The 20,092-nt window shown below is 44.2% G+C and overlaps 1 protein-coding gene across 1 annotated transcript; it reads left to right on the forward strand.

The window, feature by feature from the left end:
- The first annotated feature begins 1,742 nt into the window (after window positions 1-1,742).
- LOC119414437 (phospholipid phosphatase 3-like) lies at window positions 1,743-19,243 on the forward strand. Its single transcript, XM_037681527.1, has 6 exons — window positions 1,743-2,002; window positions 8,629-8,786; window positions 16,352-16,632; window positions 16,736-16,793; window positions 16,882-17,058; window positions 19,019-19,243. The coding sequence occupies exons 1-6, from the start codon at window positions 1,876-1,878 to the stop codon at window positions 19,145-19,147; spliced, it is 930 nt and encodes a 309-aa protein (XP_037537455.1). The 5' UTR covers window positions 1,743-1,875; the 3' UTR covers window positions 19,148-19,243.
- The last annotated feature ends 849 nt before the right edge of the window (window positions 19,244-20,092 follow it).

The following is a 20,092-nucleotide window of genomic DNA, read 5'->3' on the forward strand; positions in this document are numbered from 1 at the left end:
TCTTCTGTGCTGGTCCATCCTTTTGGCCAGTGGCTGTTTAGTTTCCCCGATGTAAGACTGATCACAGTCCTCCTGACACTGAATAGCATACACGTTTGTGTCAGGGGACTGGGCCTTTGGGAATGAACCAGTCTTTGCTGTAATGTATTTTGGGGTTTGAAAGCCAATGGGACGTGGCTTATTTTATGTTTAGAAAATGAATCTCAGTTTCTCTGATACTCCCTCAACATACGGAGTGACCACTGGTCTGGGTCTGGGTTCCTCCTTTGCACCTGATGGCTGGCTGGAGTCCTGTTTGGGTTTCTTCTCTGCTTTCAGGAAGGCCCAGTTAGGATATCCACATTGCTCCAGGGCCTGGGTTGTGTGGGATTTGACACACGTTTCTGACATACTGACACCACTTCCTGTTTCTGACATCACTTCCTGTTACTGAACATGCGAATGCCTCAACAACTGTTCATTTCTGCATAGTTAGACTTTTTTCCATTACAGTTGGTTTTTTTGTTAGGGGAAAACATGCAAACTCCACCCAGAAATGCCCTTGGCCAGGATTCTATCGGGCAACCTTCTTGTTGAGAGGCAGCAGTTGTACTAACTGATCCACCGGTGAATCACAAAGTTTTCATCTGTCGTTTAGAGCAATGGGTGGGTTTTAGGGCCATGCCACTAGAATAGTTCAGGCCCTACCAGACAGGTCAAACATTCTCTGTCAGCCTCTGTGATTTTACATCTTTTTCTGCCCTCCTTGTGTATGGAGTTCCTCAGTGTTCAATTTTGGGTCCTCTTATTTTCCCTGTATTTGCTCCCCCTTGACTCCATTTTCAGGAAGTGTAGTATTACTCTCCACTGCTATATGTGCTGATGACAGCCAGATTTATCAGCCTTTAAATAAAAACTGGAGCCTGTCTGCCAGACCCTTACCTGACTGATTTGCGAGATATAGGCTTGGATGTCCATTGGGCTCCCTTGCCCAGAGCAACAGGAACATGTCGGCAAGAACCAATGCAGTCATGTTCCTGTTTTTCATATTCTACACCGCCTCATAATCTAGCTGTTTTTCGCTACGTTTCTTTCTCCTTTTTATTATCATTTTATGTTCAATTGTTTAAAAAAAACAACTTAAATTTGAATTAATCATTTGTGAATGTCTATTGTTGTCGTTGTTATCCACTGTTGTCATCACTCTTTGTTAAAATCCAAGTCTCTCTTGTAAATGAGTCCTCGAGGCTCAATGGGATTTACCTGTCTAAATAAAGGTTGAAAAAATTAGGTGTTTTCTTTTTATTCCATCTTTTGTGTGTGTGTGTAGTATTACTGAATTAGTTGTACATTTGTTTAACTGTACTGCACTGTACAGAACTTTATTCCACTAAGGAGTTTAAATGACTTCATTTAAATCATTAATTTCATTTAAATGCCATTGTTGTTCTTTCCAAACATGCCTTCACATGTTACACAGGTTTGATGCCACAGTGACTTTAAGTGTGTAAAACTGTGTGCGATGAAAAATGATGGAAAACCCAAATGAAGCTCCAGTAACACGTCCTCTGGTGCTAATGTTCTTAATGCAGCATCCCACTGCTCCCACAGGAGACTGGTTTTCATTCAGAGGAGGAGCTGGAGGTGGTCTTTGTTCAGGGGGGCTGTCTCATGAAAAGATGGAGGTGGTCTTTGTTCAGGGGGGCTGTCTCAGGACGAGGTGGGCTTTGTTAGGGTTCTCAGGACTTGAACACAAAGAGGAGACGGGTCAGAGAGAGGAGGTGAAGGAAGTGGTTTTCTGCTCATGTCCAGCACCACCTTCTTGTTGGGGAACGCAGATCTTTTTAACTGCAGAGTTTGTTGTTCTTGTTGCTGGAGCTCATACAGATGTTTTAAATGCACCGCTGTTTGATAAATGAGAAGACCATGGCAGCCCAGACCAAGAGCCCCCCCACCCCGTCCTGTAAAGACCACAGCAGGACCCGGCTTCTGGTGGCCCTGGATCTTTTCTGCTTCTTCTTAGGTAACGAAACTTCACTTAACTGTATTAAAGTGTGTCCGGGAGCATTTACCTCCAATTTACTGCTTAATATTTAGGTTTTACTCAGATTTTCTGCATGCTTCTGGTTTTCTTGTTGTTTTCAGGAGCTGTTGATTCCTTTGATTTTTATGGCTCCAGCAAAAAGACACAGATCATTTAGAAATGTTAAATTTGACCCTAACTTAATTAAACATTATAACAAACGAACTAGTTTTTTAAACAGTAACTGTTGGAGATAAAAGGTGAAAAGCTCAGTTCCCTTAACAACCTCAGCCTAAACACTGAGGTGTCCAGAAGCCGGGCGAGGGCTTGTCAGGGTTACCAGTAAATATCTCCAGAGAACTGGTCTGTTTCTTCATTTAACTGCAGCCATTTGTTCAGAAGCTTTGTTACCAGACGACTCTAACCGTAACATTTACTTGTCATTTTGGCAGTAATCTTCATGTTTTGTCTTCATGTGTTATCAGTGTGGCTCTGAAACTTTATTTTAGCTCCAGAATTGTTCTGGCTGACGAGAAACTATTAAATGAACTCCTGCAAGAGGACCCTCGCCTCCCACACCTGAGTCAGACTCTCATCCTGTCCAGAATGGCTCACGGTCCAAGCTTATCAAGTTCAAGTCAATTTTATTGTCATTTCCATCACGTGGTACACAAGGTGGAACAAATGTACTCTGGGTCCCAGTTATACCCAAAAATAGCCAAAATGTAAAGTATAATACATGGTGAACATTAGTAGTTTTAAAATGTGGATCAGTGGCAGTTTCTGTTGTGGGTGACACGAGTGCCCGCCCCCACACTCCCCCTCAAATAAACAAAGTACATTATTTCATACAGCCTGTCGAGCCTAGATATCAGTTTCCTATCATTCACTTGTGGGGAGTGGGCGCCCTCCGCCAGGCGCAGGGCATGTACTGGTAGCTTCTGCTGATGTCTGACATACAGGTTGTGAACTGAGGGACGAGGGATTCTCTCGTCTCCCTTGCTGGGCCAGGGATGCTTCTAATCACTAAGTAAATCACATCATCGATTGCTCCCAAACAAAACACATTTCATTCATAATGTTGTGAATATAACCAACAGTTCACGGCTTATTGTGTGAAATGGCTGAAAAAATATAATACAAAAAGAATCTCCACACCAAGGAAGGTGAATTAGTTTAATAGACTTTAGGCCTCAGTTGTTTTGCCTCATGTTGGAGAAGTGCCAATTACACACTTGGGAGATGGACCAGAACAGGTCGAATCCATCAGGTGTTCAGTTTAGGAAAAAGAGGAAAGAAGAAGAGGAGAAACGAGCAACAGATAAAGTTCTGCAGCTGTGTCATCTCTTAGAGCATGAAAGTTGTAGTCTATATATAGCCTGCTGCAAAATAGGCTTAATATTATTTAACATAAGGCACTAACTTTTGTTTTCATTTAGCTGCAAATTATTTGGTTTTCAGCAGAAAATATTACCGTTCTGAAGACTGAAATTCTAAAACTAAACTACTACATTAGGCTACTTTAATGACAAAAGGCAATGATCTTGTGATGTAGCTTGGACCTTGTTAAATAACTATTAACTGGAAGAGGTGTTAACTTGTCTCCTATTCTGGATATTTCACAAACTGGACATATGTAGGCCTGTTTGTTTTTGTCTTAGCTGTGAGCTGTTTGCTTTGTATCAACCATACATCTGCCCTCCTTGGACAATAGAAGTGGAAACACTGCGGTGAAAGGCAGCGATGTGATTTCACTTCACCTGACCTGCTGAGGGTCGAGGCTGATGGAAAACTCAGCCATCTTTACACAGACAGTGAAAATGAACTCCAGGCAGAAGATAACAGTTGTTGTTCACGGAGGTAGCAGCACCTAGACACCCACTGTGCTGATCAGGAGGGAGTACGCCTCGGCCAGAGGGACATGTTCCCTTTGTTCCCTCATTACTGTCCACTTCTGTTGGTGCTCTGTGTGACAAGATGCCAAACAGCATGAACTGCATCATGAACATGTCTGGTTGAGGAAAGGGAAGTCAAATTCTGTGCAGGGACGAACAAGTGGAAAGCTCAGGGAGAGCGGCTTCTCAGGATTTCAGCGCTGCAGTTTGTCGTTTACTATAAAATGAAAATAACGTCTATAAATCCAAGTAAAATCACAACCATTTGTTCCGTGTGCTTCACACAGAGAAACTTGTCTAGAAACTAGGGTTTGAGAGGGTTTTTGGCCTGAAGAGAGTAAACAGGACGAGTGATCTCTACGGCTCCTCACGACACAACATCCAGTGATGTCAAACTCCCCCTCCTGGTTCTGGTTCCCCCTCTCCCTGACCACCAGCTACAGTAGGATGATGGAGACCATCACGATGAGTCTGTGCTGCCTGGAGCTGAGGCCTCTGTCAACATTAGGCTACAGCAGATGGAGACTGTTTCCTGTAATCTCTTCACATTCAGTTTGTGACATCAACGGGAGTTTAAAGCTCCTCTAGTAAATCTGCCGAGCAAAGACTCCACTATAGAAACAAATGTTTGTAAAGTCTTGTATTTATTTCAAAGCTAAAGGAGCTTGGGAAACAATTATTAAAAATATGCTTTATTCTTTTAAGATGGCTTTGGAGGGGAGGAGTAAAACTATTCTCAGGACCAGATGTACTAAGAGAGTGCAGTGCCAGTGTTTTTTTGCTCCATCATTTGAAACTGTTTTGTGTTCTGTCTTTGCCAGTTGCTTTCGCTACACAATTTTATTACAATGTTTTATCCGAAACACAAAGGGCACAAAGAGAAACGTGTTTTCTTCATGTTTCCTTATGACTGAAGTATGGTGGTTCCTCCATAAACTTTGGGTTCTCTTTCTAACCTCTGGATGTGAAGCATCAAGGTGAAGGCCAGGATCTTAAGGTTTCTACTTGGAACGTGTAGCATTTACTGATGGATTTGAAACAGTTTGTAATGAAAAATGTGTGAAACACACTGGAGAAGATGAATTAAATGATCGTTTTCTTGTTGGGTTCTACGCTCATGTTGTGAAGTAAAAGCAGCTGCATGTGTGATTCACTCAAAACCCCCAGCTGCAGACTGGCTGCGAGTGGAAAATGTGTTTCTGCTTGTTTGAATAGTCACACTCAGTGTTTTGACTCCAGAATATAGAAGCATTTAACTGTCTGAGGATCACATGCTGCAGCAGACAGAATAATATGAGCTGGGGGGGGAGGGGGGGGGCACGTCTTCGTCTGCCGTGTCGGGACTCTGGAGGTGATCAGCAAACTGCTTGAGCAGGACAAAGAAAAGAAAACGTTTTAAATATTGCAGTCTTCAAGTCCTAAAGTTGTTTTTTTTATGCTGAGCTAGTATCATATTGGCACGATGACGACTCCACCCTCAACCACCATCACCCCCACCTCCTGCTGTTGATGAGCAGGAGGAGGCCGGAGGGGGAAATCCCCAGAACTCTGCTGATGTTGCTGAACGGATGTGAGGGTCAATGAACTGAGCCGGGGTCAAAATCCCAGCTGAGTGCCTGAAAACCGGATCTGATCGTCATCAGTTTTCTGTCCTCTTTCCAGAGAAACATGTCCAACAGACACCAAACACCCAGATGTCCCGGGCCATCTGTGGGTCTGTGGGTCTGTGATTCTGGGTCGGTGAGTGGGTTTGAAGGCGGTTGGAAGGATCGGGACTCTCTCCTTCTCTGTTTCATCTCAGCAGTCTGAGAAGCATCCTGTGTTGTTCTAGTCCCGAGACAGTGAACCACATCGGCGTCAGAAACGTTTTGAGAATGTGGTGGGGGTCCTCCCCCAGAAAATTTTGAATAAAGTAAATTCCATTTCCTGCATTCCGGTGTATTTTAACAGGTCAGAGAGGTTTAATTGTCCTTTCACTGACAGGATTTGTCATTTTGTTAAGTTTTATCAGATTGTTAAACATCTATGTTTACCTACATAAGTAAACTCTTGATTCATACCATACCATACCATTTTGTTTATAAAGCACTTAAAACAGCGACAAGGCCAACCAAAGTGCTGTACAGACAGAACAACAGGTAACACACAAAGCAATATACAAAATTAGGTAAATCAGAATATAGACAAAAAACGATGCAGATAATGACGACTAACCAGTGTGGAGCATACAGGTTCAAAACACAGATCATCTGGTGTTGAAAGCTACTGAATAGTAGTGAGTTTTTAAACGGGACTTGAAAACCGAGAGGGAGGGGGCCTGTCTGACAAACAGAGGTAACTCGTTCCAGAGTCTTGGTCCTGCTACAGAGAAGGCCCTGTCACCTCTGCGCTTAAGACGAGTTCCTGGAACTGTGAGGAGCAACTGGTCCGCTGACCTCAGGGAATGTGGTGGGACATACGGCTGTAGCAGATCAGAGAAATGGGGGTGAGACACTGTTCAGTGATTTGTAGACATACAGGAGTATTTTGAACTGGATTCGAAAGTGAACCGGTAGCCAGTGCAGTGAGGCCAAAACCGGTGTAATGTGCTCTCTTTTGACTGTACTGATTAAAAATCAGGCTGCTGCATTCTGGACCAGTTGTAGTTGTGCAATGGAGGTCTGACTGATACCAAACATTCAGTAACTATTTTAGAAAGCACGGCACAACAAGAAGAAGTCTGACCAGCAGCTCTCCTTGTGAGCGTCTCCCCCCACTCCCGTGCGCATCAAAATCTGCTGGAATTAACTTAGCACTAAGCTAGCAGTATGCAATACAGGCGCATTAGCTAATCAATCAATCAACCTTTATTTATACAGGTAAATCCCATTGAGCCTCGAGGACTCATTTACAAGAGAGACCTGATTTCAACAAAGAAAGATGACAACAATGGACAACAGCAACAACAATAAACAGTTATAAAAAAGCATACTACAGTTTGGTTTTTTTTTTTTTTTTTTTTTTAACAAATAGGATGGCTAAAAGGAAAAGGTAACAAAACAAAAAACAACTAGATTCAAAGATGCTAAAATGCTACTGAGGAAGCACTCCGCTTCTCACACGTCCTAACCCCCCTACCTCCGTCAACAAGTGCCGGCACTAGTGTGGTGCTAAGCTAGTGTGCAAAACAGAGTTGTCTCCCCCTCCTCCCCCGTGAGTGCCTTACCAAGAGGAGAAACACTGCATGCAGGGTGGAGTTGTTGTAGGTAACCAGGAAAACCCGGAGTGGACTTTTAGAGGTTTGAATATTCTATTAATCAAGTGGAATGGATTCATTCACGAAGATAGAAACAGTGCTGAGTGAACTAATATTTCATGGAAAATGTGGAGAGGTCCAAATGAATATTTTTTAAATGCGTGTGTGTAGGGGGCACATCCCCTTCACAGTTGCGACGCCTATGGTGAACCGACCCAACAGCATCAGAACATCAGGACTCTTTATAGTGAAGACGGTCTCTGCAGGATCAGGACTTCAGTCCCAGAGTTCACGTTAGTCTCACGTTAGTTTGAGTTTGTTGGAAGAAAAAGTCAAAGAAACAAAGTTAATAATGTGAGTGTAGCTGAACGGACCGACAGATTGTCTGGTCTTTTCTTTTGGACCCGTTCTGTTAAAGATTAGCAGCAATGTTTGGTTCTGATATTGAAATGAAATTTCTTGGGCATCTTGACCTTTGACCCTTCTCAGACTGACTCTGAGGTCATTGCTAATATCTCTCCACCTTGGCTTTGTGCAAATGCACACCTGACCGCTCCGGAGCAGCAAACCGACAACTGCAGTTTCTACTGAGCTGATCCCACATGGGATCAGAGTCTGACTGACACTGAACCTCCTAGAAGTAGTAGAAACAGCAGGAGAGGACTTTGTTTCCTCATCACATCTTCATTTTGTTTAATAAAGCCATGATGAGAACTGATCTGAACAGCTTCAGAACCTGAGGTTGGATCTCAGTTGGTTCAGAACCTGGTAAAAACTGGGCCATCCTGTTGTCCTCTGTATTATCATAAAACCCTTGGGATTCAAAAAGGTTCAATACAAAAGAAAGGCTTTCTTTTTCTCGTACCTAAAAATGTTTGTGTCTTTGTGTTGCTGTGTTCCTAAAGCATTGCCTCTCCTGCCCTCATGTATCTGTCCCACAATGCAGTGCTTCTTGTTGGCGTGTTGTTGCACAAATCTCCCTTCCCGCCGTACCAGAGAGGGTTCTTCTGTGATGACAGCAGCCTCCAACTGCCCTACAAGAACAGCACAGTGTCCACGGCTGCACTCATCGCCGTGGGCTTCTCTGTGCCTGTAGCGTCTGTAAGTCCTGGTGAGGTGCAGCAGGAGGACAGGAGGAGCACACTTCTGAGCACGCTCAGTTCATCACCGGCTTCTTTTCAGTCCACACACCTGGAGATTCATGGAGGCTCAACGACCCTTTGACTTAAATCACAGCAACAACTGTTCTCCGTGGAGGCCCGAGTTTGATCCATTCAGGCCCGGGTCTGGAGAAAAATTAACCAATCAGGACTCATTTGTTCACTGGTCTCAGAAAACAGCCACAGAATGAACTGAGCTAGTCCCAGATGTTCTCCTGTCTCCTTCTGCTTGTACCCAGAACCTCAGTCATTATTGTCTCATTAACCCACCACCTCATCTCTCCTCCTCACCCCCTCCACCCCCTTTCTGTGCTGTTCACTGCTGCTTCACACCAGCCGGCCTGCCTTTCCTGGTCATTGAGACGTGTGCGGTTCAGCCGTACCGTCGAGGGTTTTACTGCGATGATGAATCCATCAAGTACCCGGCCAAAAGCAAAGACACCATTAGTGATGGTGTGCTCAGTGCTGCAGGCATTCTGATCACCATCCTGTCTGTAAGTGGCATCACTTGTATCACCTGTATCACCTGACATCACCTGCATCACCTATATCACCATGTTTTAGAGCCTCACAGTTGCTGACTGCACCTTGGATCACAGCTGAACACAACTTTTCTTTTTATTCTGTTTTCTCCCGTCTGGCTCATGAAACTCTTTGGTAATGTGTTGAAATAATTTAAGCATGCAAGGATTGAGCATGCATCAGGATAAATAATTTGAGTTTTATCCAATTAATTCAGTCTATTCTGTTTGACAGTCATCCTTTGAACAACTCTGTCAGCAGTTTAGTTGACTTTACTGATAAAAGAGCAACCTTGAAGTGGTGGTCTGTGAATTGTTAAGAGTAATAATTATTGTACCTGGTGTAGAATTCTCTGTTGGTTTAAAATCTGTCCACATAGACGAGCTAAAGACTGGTCTTTAAGTTGCTCTGTTGCTAATGTAGACTGCTGCAACTCAAATCTCAGACATTTTATAGTAATTTATGTGACAGCTGTGTTTAAACTTTTACAATGCTTTCTGAAGACTTTTGATGGACAAACAACAACAAGGAGCTCAGTGTCCCTTTCCCGGATGTAGGGGGACAGGCTCTGACTGTTGCTTGTGTCTAAATGCCACATGGCAGTTCAGAGGCTCTGGGCTTCTTGGAGTCCTTGGCAGGGATGCTGGAAGGTGCGCTGACTGGGTACTCCTTTAGTCTGCTGGGGAACTTCAGTGCCCACATGGGTAATGACTGTGACCTGCAGGGGCATGATTGGGAGGAACAGCCTCTCTGACCTGAACTCGAGCGGGGTTCTGTTGTTGGACTTCTGTGCTAGTCATATTTTGCCCATCACGAACACCATGTTCGAACATAAGGGCGTCCATAAATGCACTTGGCACAAGGACCCCTACGTAGGTCATAGATCAATGAGTGACTTTGTAGTCATGTCATCTGATTTGTGACCATTTGTTTTGGACACTTGGGCAAAGAGAGGAACTGAACTGTCAACGGATCACCACCTGGTAGTGAGTTGGATCAAATAGCAATGGGAAGATGCTGGACAGACTTGGTAGACCCAAACGTGTAGTGAAGGTTTGTTGGGAATGCCTGGCAGAAGAACCCGTCAGAAAGATCTTCAACTCATGCCTCCGGTAGAGCTTTAACCATATCCCAGCTGAGGCAGGGGACATTGAGTCTGAATGGGCAATGTCCCATGCCTCATTTATTGAGGTTGCTGCCTTGAGCTATGGCTGCAAGGTTGTAGGTGCTTCTTGCTGTGGCCATCCTCAAATTTGGTGGTGTACACATTGGGTTAGTGAGGCTGTCAAGCTGAAGAAGGAGCCCTACCTGGCCTTGTTGGCTCGTGGGACTCTGGAGGAAGCTGAGGTATTATCGTAGGGCCAGGCAGTCCACAGCTTTGACTGTTACTGAGGCAAAAGTTCAGATATGAGAGGAGTTCGGTGAGGCCTTGAATAGAGACTCTTGGTCAGCTCCGAGGACATTCTGTCAAACCATCAGTTGACTGAGGGGAAAGCAGCACTTTAATATCTCCATGTTCAGTGAAGGTAGGTTGCTGTTGACCTCAACCAGTGATGTCGTCAAGAGGTGGAAGAAATACTTCTCGGACCTTCTCAATCCCACTGGCACATCTTCCATGGAGGAAGCTGATCCGAGGGACTTTGAGGTTGGTCTGTCCATAACCGTTGCTGAGGTCACTCTGGTAGTTAAAAAGCTCTGTGGTGGCAAGGCTCCGGGGAAGGATGAGATTCACCCTGATTTTCTTAATGATATGAATGTTGTGGGGCTGTCTTGATTGACACACCTTTGCAACATTGCATTGACATTGGGTGCAGTTTCCCTGGATTGGCAGGTGGTTCCCCTTTTCTAAAAGGGGGACAGGAGGGTGTGCTCCAATTATAAGGACATCACTCTCCTTAGCCTCCATGGTAAGGTCTATTCAGGGGTACTGGAGAAGCGAGTTAGTTGCTGGTCAAACCTCAGATCCAGGAGGAACAATGCGGGTTCCATCCTGTCTGTGGAACACTGGATCAGCTCTTTACCCTAGCTAGGGTCCTTGAGGGGTCATGGGACTTTACCCATCTACATGTGTTTTGTGGACTTGGAGAAGGCTTTTGACCATGTTCCTCGAGGTACACTGTGGGGAGAGGGGGCTTTGGCTCTGTGAGTATGGGATTGGGGGCTCGTTTCTATGGGCTAATCTGTCCCTATACAACTGGCTTAAGAGTTTGGTTCTCATCGCCAGTAGTAAGTCAGACCCCTTCAGGGTGGAAGTTGGACTCCGCCAGGGCTGCTCATGTCACTGATTTTGTTCATAACTTTTATGGACATAATTTCTCGGTGCTGCCAGGGAGCGGAGGAGGTCCAGTTCGGTGGCCTCAGGATTCCGTCTTTGCTATTTGCAGATGATGTGGTCCTGTTGGCGTCATCGTGCCATGATCTTAAGCTCTCACTGGAGAAGTTCACAGCTGAGTGTGAAGCAGCTGGGATGAGAATCAGCACCTCCAAATCTGAGGCTATCGCCCTCAGTTGGAAAAGGGTGGATTGCTGTCTTTGGGTCGAGGATGAGTTTCTGTCTCAAGTGGAGGAGTTTGAGAATCTCAGGGTTTTGTTCATGAGTGAGGGAAGAATGGAGCGTGAGATTGACAGATGGATTGGTGTAGGGTTTTTCAGTATTGCAGACTATGCTGGTCTGTTGTGGTGAAGAGGGAGTGGAGCTGTAAGGCAAAGCTTTCTGTTTACTCGTCGGTCTACATTCCTACCCTCACCTATGGTCACGAGCTGTGGGTAGTGACCAAAAGAATGAGATTGTGGATACAGGCAGTTGAAATAAAGTTTCCTCCACAGGGTAGCTGGACCCTCCGTTAGAGATAGGATGAAAAATTCAGTTATCCAGGAGAAACTTAGGAGTAGAACCACTGCTCTTCTACATCAAAAGGAGCCTGTTGAGATGGTTCAGGCATCTGGTAAGGATACTTCCTGGGCGCCTCCCTTGGGAGGTGCTTCGGACTTGTCCGACTGGGAGGAGACCTCGGGAAAGACCCAGGACACGTTGGAGACACTGCATCTTTTGGTTGGCCTGGAAACACCTTGGAGTCCTCCCAGAAGAGCTGGAAGATATGGCTGTGGAAAGATATGTCTGAGCCGCCCTGCTCAAGCTGCTGCCCCCACAATCCAACTTCAGAATAAGCAGAAGATGATGGATGGATGGATGGATGGATGGATGGATGGACAGACGGACGGACGGACGGTCGGTCGGTCGGTCATGTTTGCAAAGAGTAGCAGCAGCTGGATGTAGCACTCCTAGTGCAGCCTGAGTTCAGTTTTCTCACTGGGACCATTGCTGCAGTTCACGGTGTTAAGTTCTGTTGGGTCTTCTCTAGAGCAACTACACATGACTGAAGCCACAGAGGTTTCATGGTCAGGTCCAGCTGTGTAACTGTGGTTGTTGGTTAGGTCATGTAATTAGAGGGATGAAACTGTGGTACTGGCCCCAAACATGGAGAGCTGGCCAGATATCTCATTTCTTTGCAGCATAACAGCACCGTCACCCCTTGACAGCATTTGTGTTTTACAAACAGAAAAACATGAAACACTTCTTCATTCAGAGCTTCACTGCTGCCTGGACCGAGACCATGTCCATGGTGATTCAAGCTGATAATTATCTGGGCAACAAAGAAGCACTTTAAACTTGAACAACCAATCAGCCTCCAGTACACAGAACTCATTGATCTCTGTGTGCTGGAACATACATTTGTACTGTAGTAAACCTAGTTGTTATACTATAACAGCCGTGTTTCCTATAGTACAAATGTAGTACACAGAGATCATGGTATATCGGCCATGTTTCCTACAATATAAAAGTATTTATTCATCCACACAGCAAAATCTCCCCCTTCTTCCCTCTGTCCCTTGAAAACAGCTGGAGCTGGCTCTAAAGGCCTGCATGGTGGAAACAACAGCTTTTATTCCCTTCTCAGGAGCCGACTCGTCACCTGGGGTGGGTCCCAGAACCAGACTCTCCCCTGTGGCCCCCTTAAAGAATGTCCAGTGAAGTTCAGACCCTGACATGAAAACAGCCAGACGTCCCAGGTGAAATTGAAGCTGCCTTTCAGAGTCAGAGAAAAACAAACGTGTTCCTGGAGGAGTCCTAGCTCAGCGTTTCTCCTGATTAGAACCAGCAGTGCTTCCCCCACCCTTCCCCCAGCCCACTCTGCTTCTCAGTCCTACTCTCACATTCCTCCTTCTCTTTTATATTTCATTGGGCTTCTGATTCTCCTTCATTAACTGAATTGAAACTGAATCATTTCCTGTCCCCTGTTCTCTTTTGGGAGCCCCCCCCCCCCCCCCCAATCACAGCTGAAGCTATGAGCTGCTGGAGGACAACAGAAGAGGATTATGTGTGTTGGGGGCTTGAGCTTGAATGGTTATTTTGAATCTTGGTGTTTTACATAGTCAAGTTCAAGGTTCTTTATTGTCATTTGCATCACATGTGATACATGAGATGGAACAAAATTGTGTACTCAAGGTCCTAGTTACACCTTAAAATAGCACAAATATAAAGTATACATTAAAAAGAAACAGTATACAAGGATCTAAGATATACACTACAGGCTCCAGTATAGTCGGGCATACGTCATTCCACGGAGGTCCGCGCGTACCGGATTAAACTTGAAGCGGACGCCCACAGAGCATGTTTTCATTCGACTTTTATTTAGACAGGTAAATCCCATTGAGCCTCGAGGACTCATTTACATTTATGTCCGTGCAAAGCTCAATTTTTACGACCGCATACGCATACTCTGTGTCAAAAAATAAACTGCCCGGTGACGGACTGTTTTGTATGCGACACTAGTATATTAAATTCCCCTTCTTCATCCCTGATCTGGTTTAATGGCCTTTTCTTTTCTTTTGTTTTTTGCCAATAGGCAAGCGAGCTCTTCCTCCTCATCTGTTGACACCATGACTGAAATTGTGAGAAATGAAGGAATTTGTCACAAGCGAATTAAAATCAGGTCCAGCGTGGCTGCGAGAGGGTCTGGAGGTTTCCTGGTGGGCTGGTCTGGTGTGTGGATTGCAGAGCCAGCGCTCCCTGTTTTTTTTTAATTAGAGCTTTTCATTTACAACAAAGACAGAACACTGCTGTGGCTGGGGCTGCCAGCTGTTGTTTTTTTTTTAACGACCAATAGGCATGTCAGAAAATGACCATTCAGCGACCTCAATTTGTCCCAAAGGTAAACGCCCCTTGCCTGCAGAGCTGGTCTGCAGCCGCTCAGGGTGGATGCTCAAGTATGAAGTCTCAACCCTCTGCGAACAGTGCACGTCTAGTCCATGCAGAAAAAGGTCTGCGTGAGTATACTGGAGCCTTAAGACATACGCTAAACACTAATACAGTAGTCTTATAGTAGTCAAGTAGCTCTCGGCCACGCCCCCTTCTCCACTGCAGAACGGAGATCGACAGAGGAGGGAGGAGGAGCTGCCTGTAGTGTGGGCTGCAGTTCACATAGGTGCAGCAGGTGTTAAATAATTTAAAATATTTCATTTTAAATAAAAATTCCATGTCGATCGTGCAGCTCATCCATCAATCAGCCAATTGTGTGTCTTGTTCAATCTCATTTTAAAAAAACACTATATAGTGAGTCTGCGAAAAACTAACTGTGAAGTAGCAAGGAACTACTGTTATGTACAATAATATGGTATATGAAACAGCAGCCTGAACATGAGTCTGTAGTGAGTAGAGGGGTATGAATACAGCAGCATGAGATCAGCAGCATGGATAATCAGCAGCATAGATAAGTCACATATCACCAATTAAAGTGGCATTACAGTGATTTTTATTTTTTCTTACAGTGATTATTCTGGTTAGAGATTCAGGAGTCTAACAGCCTCAGGGTAGAAGCTGTTTCTCAGTCTAGGGGTTCTACACTTAATGCTCCTCAACCTCCTGCCTGAGGGGAGTGGGGCAAAAAGTGTGTGTGCTGGGTGAGTGGGGTCCTTCATGATGCAGGTGGCCCTCTTCCTGCATCTAGAGGTGTAAATGTCTGTGATGGTGGGGAGACTGACTCCCAACAGACTTCTGTGCAACCTTCACCATTCTCTGCAAAGCTTTTCTTTCTGCAGCTGTGCAGCCTCCATGCCACACGTTGATGCTGGAGCACAGGATGCTCTCCACTGCACACCTGTAGAAGGAGGTGAGGACTGAGCTTCCTAGTTTAGCTCGCCTCAACCGCCTAATGGAAGTAGTCACTGATGTGCTTTCTTGATCAGGCTGATAGTGTTGTTGCCCCAGCTGAGGTTTTCGTTCAGGTGCACACCCAAGTACTTGTAACTGGAGACCACTTTCATTGCGGTTCTGCGGTCTATGGTTCTGTCGGACGAGTCGTTGGTTTTTAAATGTTGATGTGTATCAGCATGATTCAGCCTTGATGACATCATCACAATTGATACTGCAGAACGTCGTCAAAATCCTAAAATGTCCTCAGATTGTCTTTTCTCAGCTGTTCCTACCCTCTTCAGGGGTCTACAGAGTCATACTTCTCCATTTCAATCTGTCCGCACTCAGTCCTCTGCATCTCTCCACTCTTTCTTGAAAGAACTCATAACCCACCTGTTTAAAATTGCTTTTAATGTTTAAATTTGCCCTTTTTAATTTTTTCTGTGTTTTTATGTGTATGCATAGTAGATTTTATATATTTTTAACTCATGTAAAATGTCTTTGAGTATTTAGAAAAGCGCTATACAAATAAAATGTATTATTATTATTATTATTATTATTATTATTATTATTATTATTATCATCCTCTGTCCTCACTCCAACTACCTCCATGTCCTCTCTAACTGCATCCATATATCTCCTTTTTGTCTTTTTCCTGGCAGCTGCATTTCTAACATCCTTCTACTGTCCCTCCTCTGGACATGTCCAAACCATCTCAGTCTGGTCTCTCTAACTTTATCTCCCAGTTGTTCAACCTGTGCTGTACCTCTGATGATCTCATTCCTGATCTTATCCATCCTTGTCACTCCTAAGAAGAACCTTAGCATCTTAATTTCTGTTACTTCCAGTTCTGTCTCCTGTCTTTTTGTCCATGTCTCTGTCTCCAGACCAGACAACATAGCTGGTCTCACCACTGTCTTGTAAACTTTTCCTTTGACCTTTGCTGACACACTTTTGTCACAAATCACTCCTGAAACTTTTCTCCATCCACTCCATCCTGCCTGGACTCTCTTTTCCACCTCGTTGCCACACTCCCTGTTTTACCTTCGTACTCAGAACAAAACCGTAATTTGCCACTAGTGTACTGACACATTTACAGATTTAAAGGAAAAACCTGTAGAGCTGCAGAATTAACATGCAGAATATGAACTAACAAACTATTATGTGTCTTCTAACCTGGCTCAGGGAGGTTTTTTGATATCAAATGAAAGGACTTGAAACGTCCTAAAGGAAGCATGAACAAACGGCACCATCATGAAACAAGCGTTCAGTTGTAGGTGGATCACGGATCACTTTACGTTTTATCTTGTCTCACTGCTTCCCTCTTCCTCTCTGCCCACTCAGATCATAATCGGAGAGACCTACAGGATCTATTTTCTGAATGAGGGGTCCAGCTCCTTCGTAGGGAACCCCTACATCGCTGCGCTCTACAAGCAGGTCGGTGTGTTCGTTTTTGGCTGTGCCATCAGTCAGTCCTTCACGGACATTGCTAAGGTGTCAGTGGGACGAATGCGTCCTCACTTCCTGGACGTGTGCAAGCCTGACTTCTCCACTATCAACTGCTCCCTGGGTTACATCACTGAGTACCAGTGCCAGGGATCAGAGAGCAAAGTCCAAGAGGCCAGGTATGGCAACAAATGTGACAGTTGAAAAGATTTGGGACTCGGAGTTTAAAGCAATTCTTTTCAGTACTTGTGTTGCATTAAAAAGCTGTTTGTTTGTTCTCAGGAAATCGTTCTTCTCTGGACATGCATCGTTCTCCATGTACACCATGCTGTACCTCGTGGTGAGACGCTGAACTGTTATAATCCTATCTTTTTATTTCATTCTGTGTTTTAAAAGATGGGAAACCCAAAACTCTGCCTCTGTTCCAGTTCTACCTGCAGTCTCGCTTCACCTGGCATGGAGCCCGCCTGCTGCGCCCGTTGACCCAGTTCACCCTCATCATGATGTCCTTCTACACTGGCCTGTCCCGAGTGTCTGACCACAAGCACCACCCCACGGACGTCCTGGCCGGGTTCATCCAGGGGGCCCTGGTGGCCTACTGCATCGTGAGTGACCACAGATCACAAACCAAGAAGATTTCCTCAGAAATATGCAAAACAATAAATATACATTCATCTTATAAATAGTTCTGATCAACAGCTTGGGGATTCTGCGTTTTACAGTTTTAGATAGCTCCTGGAAGAACTTCAGTTTGGAAAAGAAAAAAGGTTGTCACTAAAATGGTTTAAATCATATTTATCTGATAGATTCCAATTTGTAAATGTAAATAATGAATCTTCATCATACACCAAAGTTAGTCATGGAGTTCATCAGGGTTCAGTGCTTGGACCAATGCTCTTTACTTCTGATATGCTTCCATTAGGTAATGTTATTTAACAGCATGGGATAAATTGTTATGCTGATGATACATAGTTCTGATACACATAATTTGTCCATGAAACCCAATGAATCCAATCTTTTACTTAAGCTACAAGCATGTCTTAAAGACATCAAAACCTGGATGACCCTTAATTTTCTGCTTTTAAATTCAGACAAGACTGAGGTTATGGTTTTGGAACCTGAGAATCTTAGGAATAAATTTTTCAGTCTTTCTCCCTCCTTAGATGTCATTAATCTGGCCTCCAGCTCTAATGTTAAAAATCTTGGTGTTATTTTTGATCAGGACATGTCTTTTATCCCCCACATTAAAAACGTTACTAGAACCTCCTTCTTCCACCTGCGTAATATCACTAAAATTAGAAACATCTTATCTAAAAATGATTAAGAAAACTGGTTCATGCATTTGTCACGTTTAGACTGGACTATTGCAATGGTTTATTATCTGGGTGTCCAAATACTTCTTTGAAACATCTTCAGTTAATCCAAAATGCTGCTGCCAGAGTCTTAACTGGAGTTAGTAGGAGAGATCATATCTCTCCAGTTATAGCTTCTCTCATTGGCTCCCTGTCAAATCCAGAATTTAATTCAAAATCTTACTTCTAACCTACAAAGCTCTCAACAACCTAGCTCCATCTTATATTACAGATCTTATTGTTCCATATTTTCCTAACAGAACACTTCACTCTCAGACTGCAGGTTTACTTGTGGTTCCTACAGTTTCTAAAAGCAGAATGGGAGGCAGATCTTTCAGTTATCAGGCTCCTCTCTTGTGGAACCAACTTCCAGTTTCTGTCCATGAGGCTGACACATTGTCCAGTTTTAAGACTAGGCTTAAGACTTTCCTTTTTGATAAATCCTATAGTTAGGGTTGGCTTGTTATGCTTCTATAGACTGGTGGACAAATTAACCTCATTTCCTTAAATGAATTGTTAAAATTGAATAGTTTTCATTTGATACTATTTCTATCTTAACATGTGATTCTTGACCTGCCATTGTGTATCTGTTCCTACCAAACCCAGCCGGTCAAAGCAGATGACAGCTAGCACAGCTAACAACTAACACAGCTAACACATAACGAAGCGGCTTCCTTTCTTTAACTTGGAGCCAGACTGTCTTGTAAACATGTCCAGGAGGTCCAGGAGTTTCTTTTCATATCTTTAGTTCAGCTTGAACAGAAGTCACAGTGGAGGTTCAGCTGCCTGACAGGCAGTTAACCAGAGACAAGCTGACAGGTTCATGTCTGCTGCATTTCTCTCCAGGCCGGTGGATGAAGCGGTATGCGCTGACTGAGTGAGCGCAGCTTGTACAGTTTTAGTTTTTAGGGTTTATTTAACAGGAAAACTCCTCCTCCATGCAACCCCAGCTGATATGTGAGGAACAGGCTGGAACTCTGCTAGTGTTCTGGAGGTCATGTTTTTCTACTAATTTTAGTTCATGTTTACTCAGTAACTGAGTTTAAACGTAATTAAGTAAATGATATTAAACTCGAATAAAGGTCCAGTATTGACTTTAAAAAATAGAAATTAAACTAAATGTACAGTACTCATTTACAGTGGTGTGAGCAAATGTAATGAGTGACTCCACCTCTGCAGAAAAAGTATTTAAATATGTTTTCTTCTCTCTCAGGTGTTCTTTGTGTCAGACTTGTTCAAAGCCAAAGGCAGACGCAGTCATCTGTGTCCATCAGCGGTGAGGAAAGATCTCCTTCCTGTAGCAGACATCAGAGAGCGGGGCAGTCATGTCATCATGGCCTGAAGATGTCCTGCGCTGAGATCTGGACCTGGTCCTGTCTACAGACACAAGTCCTTACTGGAGGAAATAACCCTGAAACCTGCAGAAGAACCCAGAATACTACAGAGAACATGCTTCCTGAAAGGACTCTTTGTCCTCTGTCTTATCAGATGTGGGACCTAAGACAGGATGTCTGAGAACATTTGGACCTTCTCTCTTGTTGGGAAGATTTCTGCACATCCTCTGTTGTTCAGGCTTGTTCCTGGTCAAATCCTTCAAACGAAGGCTGTGTTCAGCTTTTAGTCGTGATCTTTCCTCCTGCCGCCCACTCTGACTCACGTTAGCAAACAAATTCCTTTATTTCAGGAAGGATGTGGTTTTATTTCATCCGTGTGTGGTTTATAGCACTATTGTAGCTTCTTGTATTCTTGTTACCACTTGACGACGTGTCGGAGCCTTTGGAAAGCTTCTAGTTTGACATGGTGCACGTTCTCCGGCTTACGTGGAGACCACAGCATGTTTCGTGGGCCTGGTTCTGCTGGCTGGGACCGGACCTCGCTGAGCCGTTTTATTAAAGTGACTGTCGTTTATACGTAGCAGACGGCGGGTGTGCTTGTGTTTAAACGTGCCGTTGTGTCTAAATGTTTACGGCCTACAAGTGAGCCACAAACAGACCCCGCTCCGTCAAAAACGTGAATGAGATGGAGAAGAGGTGGAAAACACCAACACGTGGACTCCTTTGACTATCGGACCTCACTCTGGGTTCCCAGTGAAACTTGCAGGAGCTTCTTCTTTACATGTTTTAGAGGGCTCTGAACAGACGACGTGACTCTAACACGTTTCATGATTTATATTTTAAAAATATTCTGAAGGAAACCACTGCCTGAATATATGACCATGTTAATTAAACAACCTGCACACGGTGTCAGGTGTGTGTGTGTGTGTGTGTATGTAAACATGTTGTTAACG

Source organism: Nematolebias whitei, chromosome 9, assembly GCF_014905685.2.
Source record: "Nematolebias whitei isolate Nwh7 chromosome 9, NemWhi1, whole genome shotgun sequence".
Lineage (NCBI taxonomy): Eukaryota > Metazoa > Chordata > Actinopteri > Cyprinodontiformes > Rivulidae > Nematolebias > Nematolebias whitei.

Coding starts and splice junctions, on each gene's coding strand:
- LOC119414437 (XM_037681527.1), top strand. CDS start 1,876: ATGCACCGCTGTTTGATAAATGAGAAGACCATGGCAGCCCAGACCAAG. Junction 8,787..16,351: donor TTCTGATCACCATCCTGTCT/GTAAGTGGCATC, acceptor CTGCCCACTCAG/ATCATAATCGGAGAGACCTA. Junction 16,633..16,735: donor AGCAAAGTCCAAGAGGCCAG/GTATGGCAACAA, acceptor GTTTGTTCTCAG/GAAATCGTTCTTCTCTGGAC.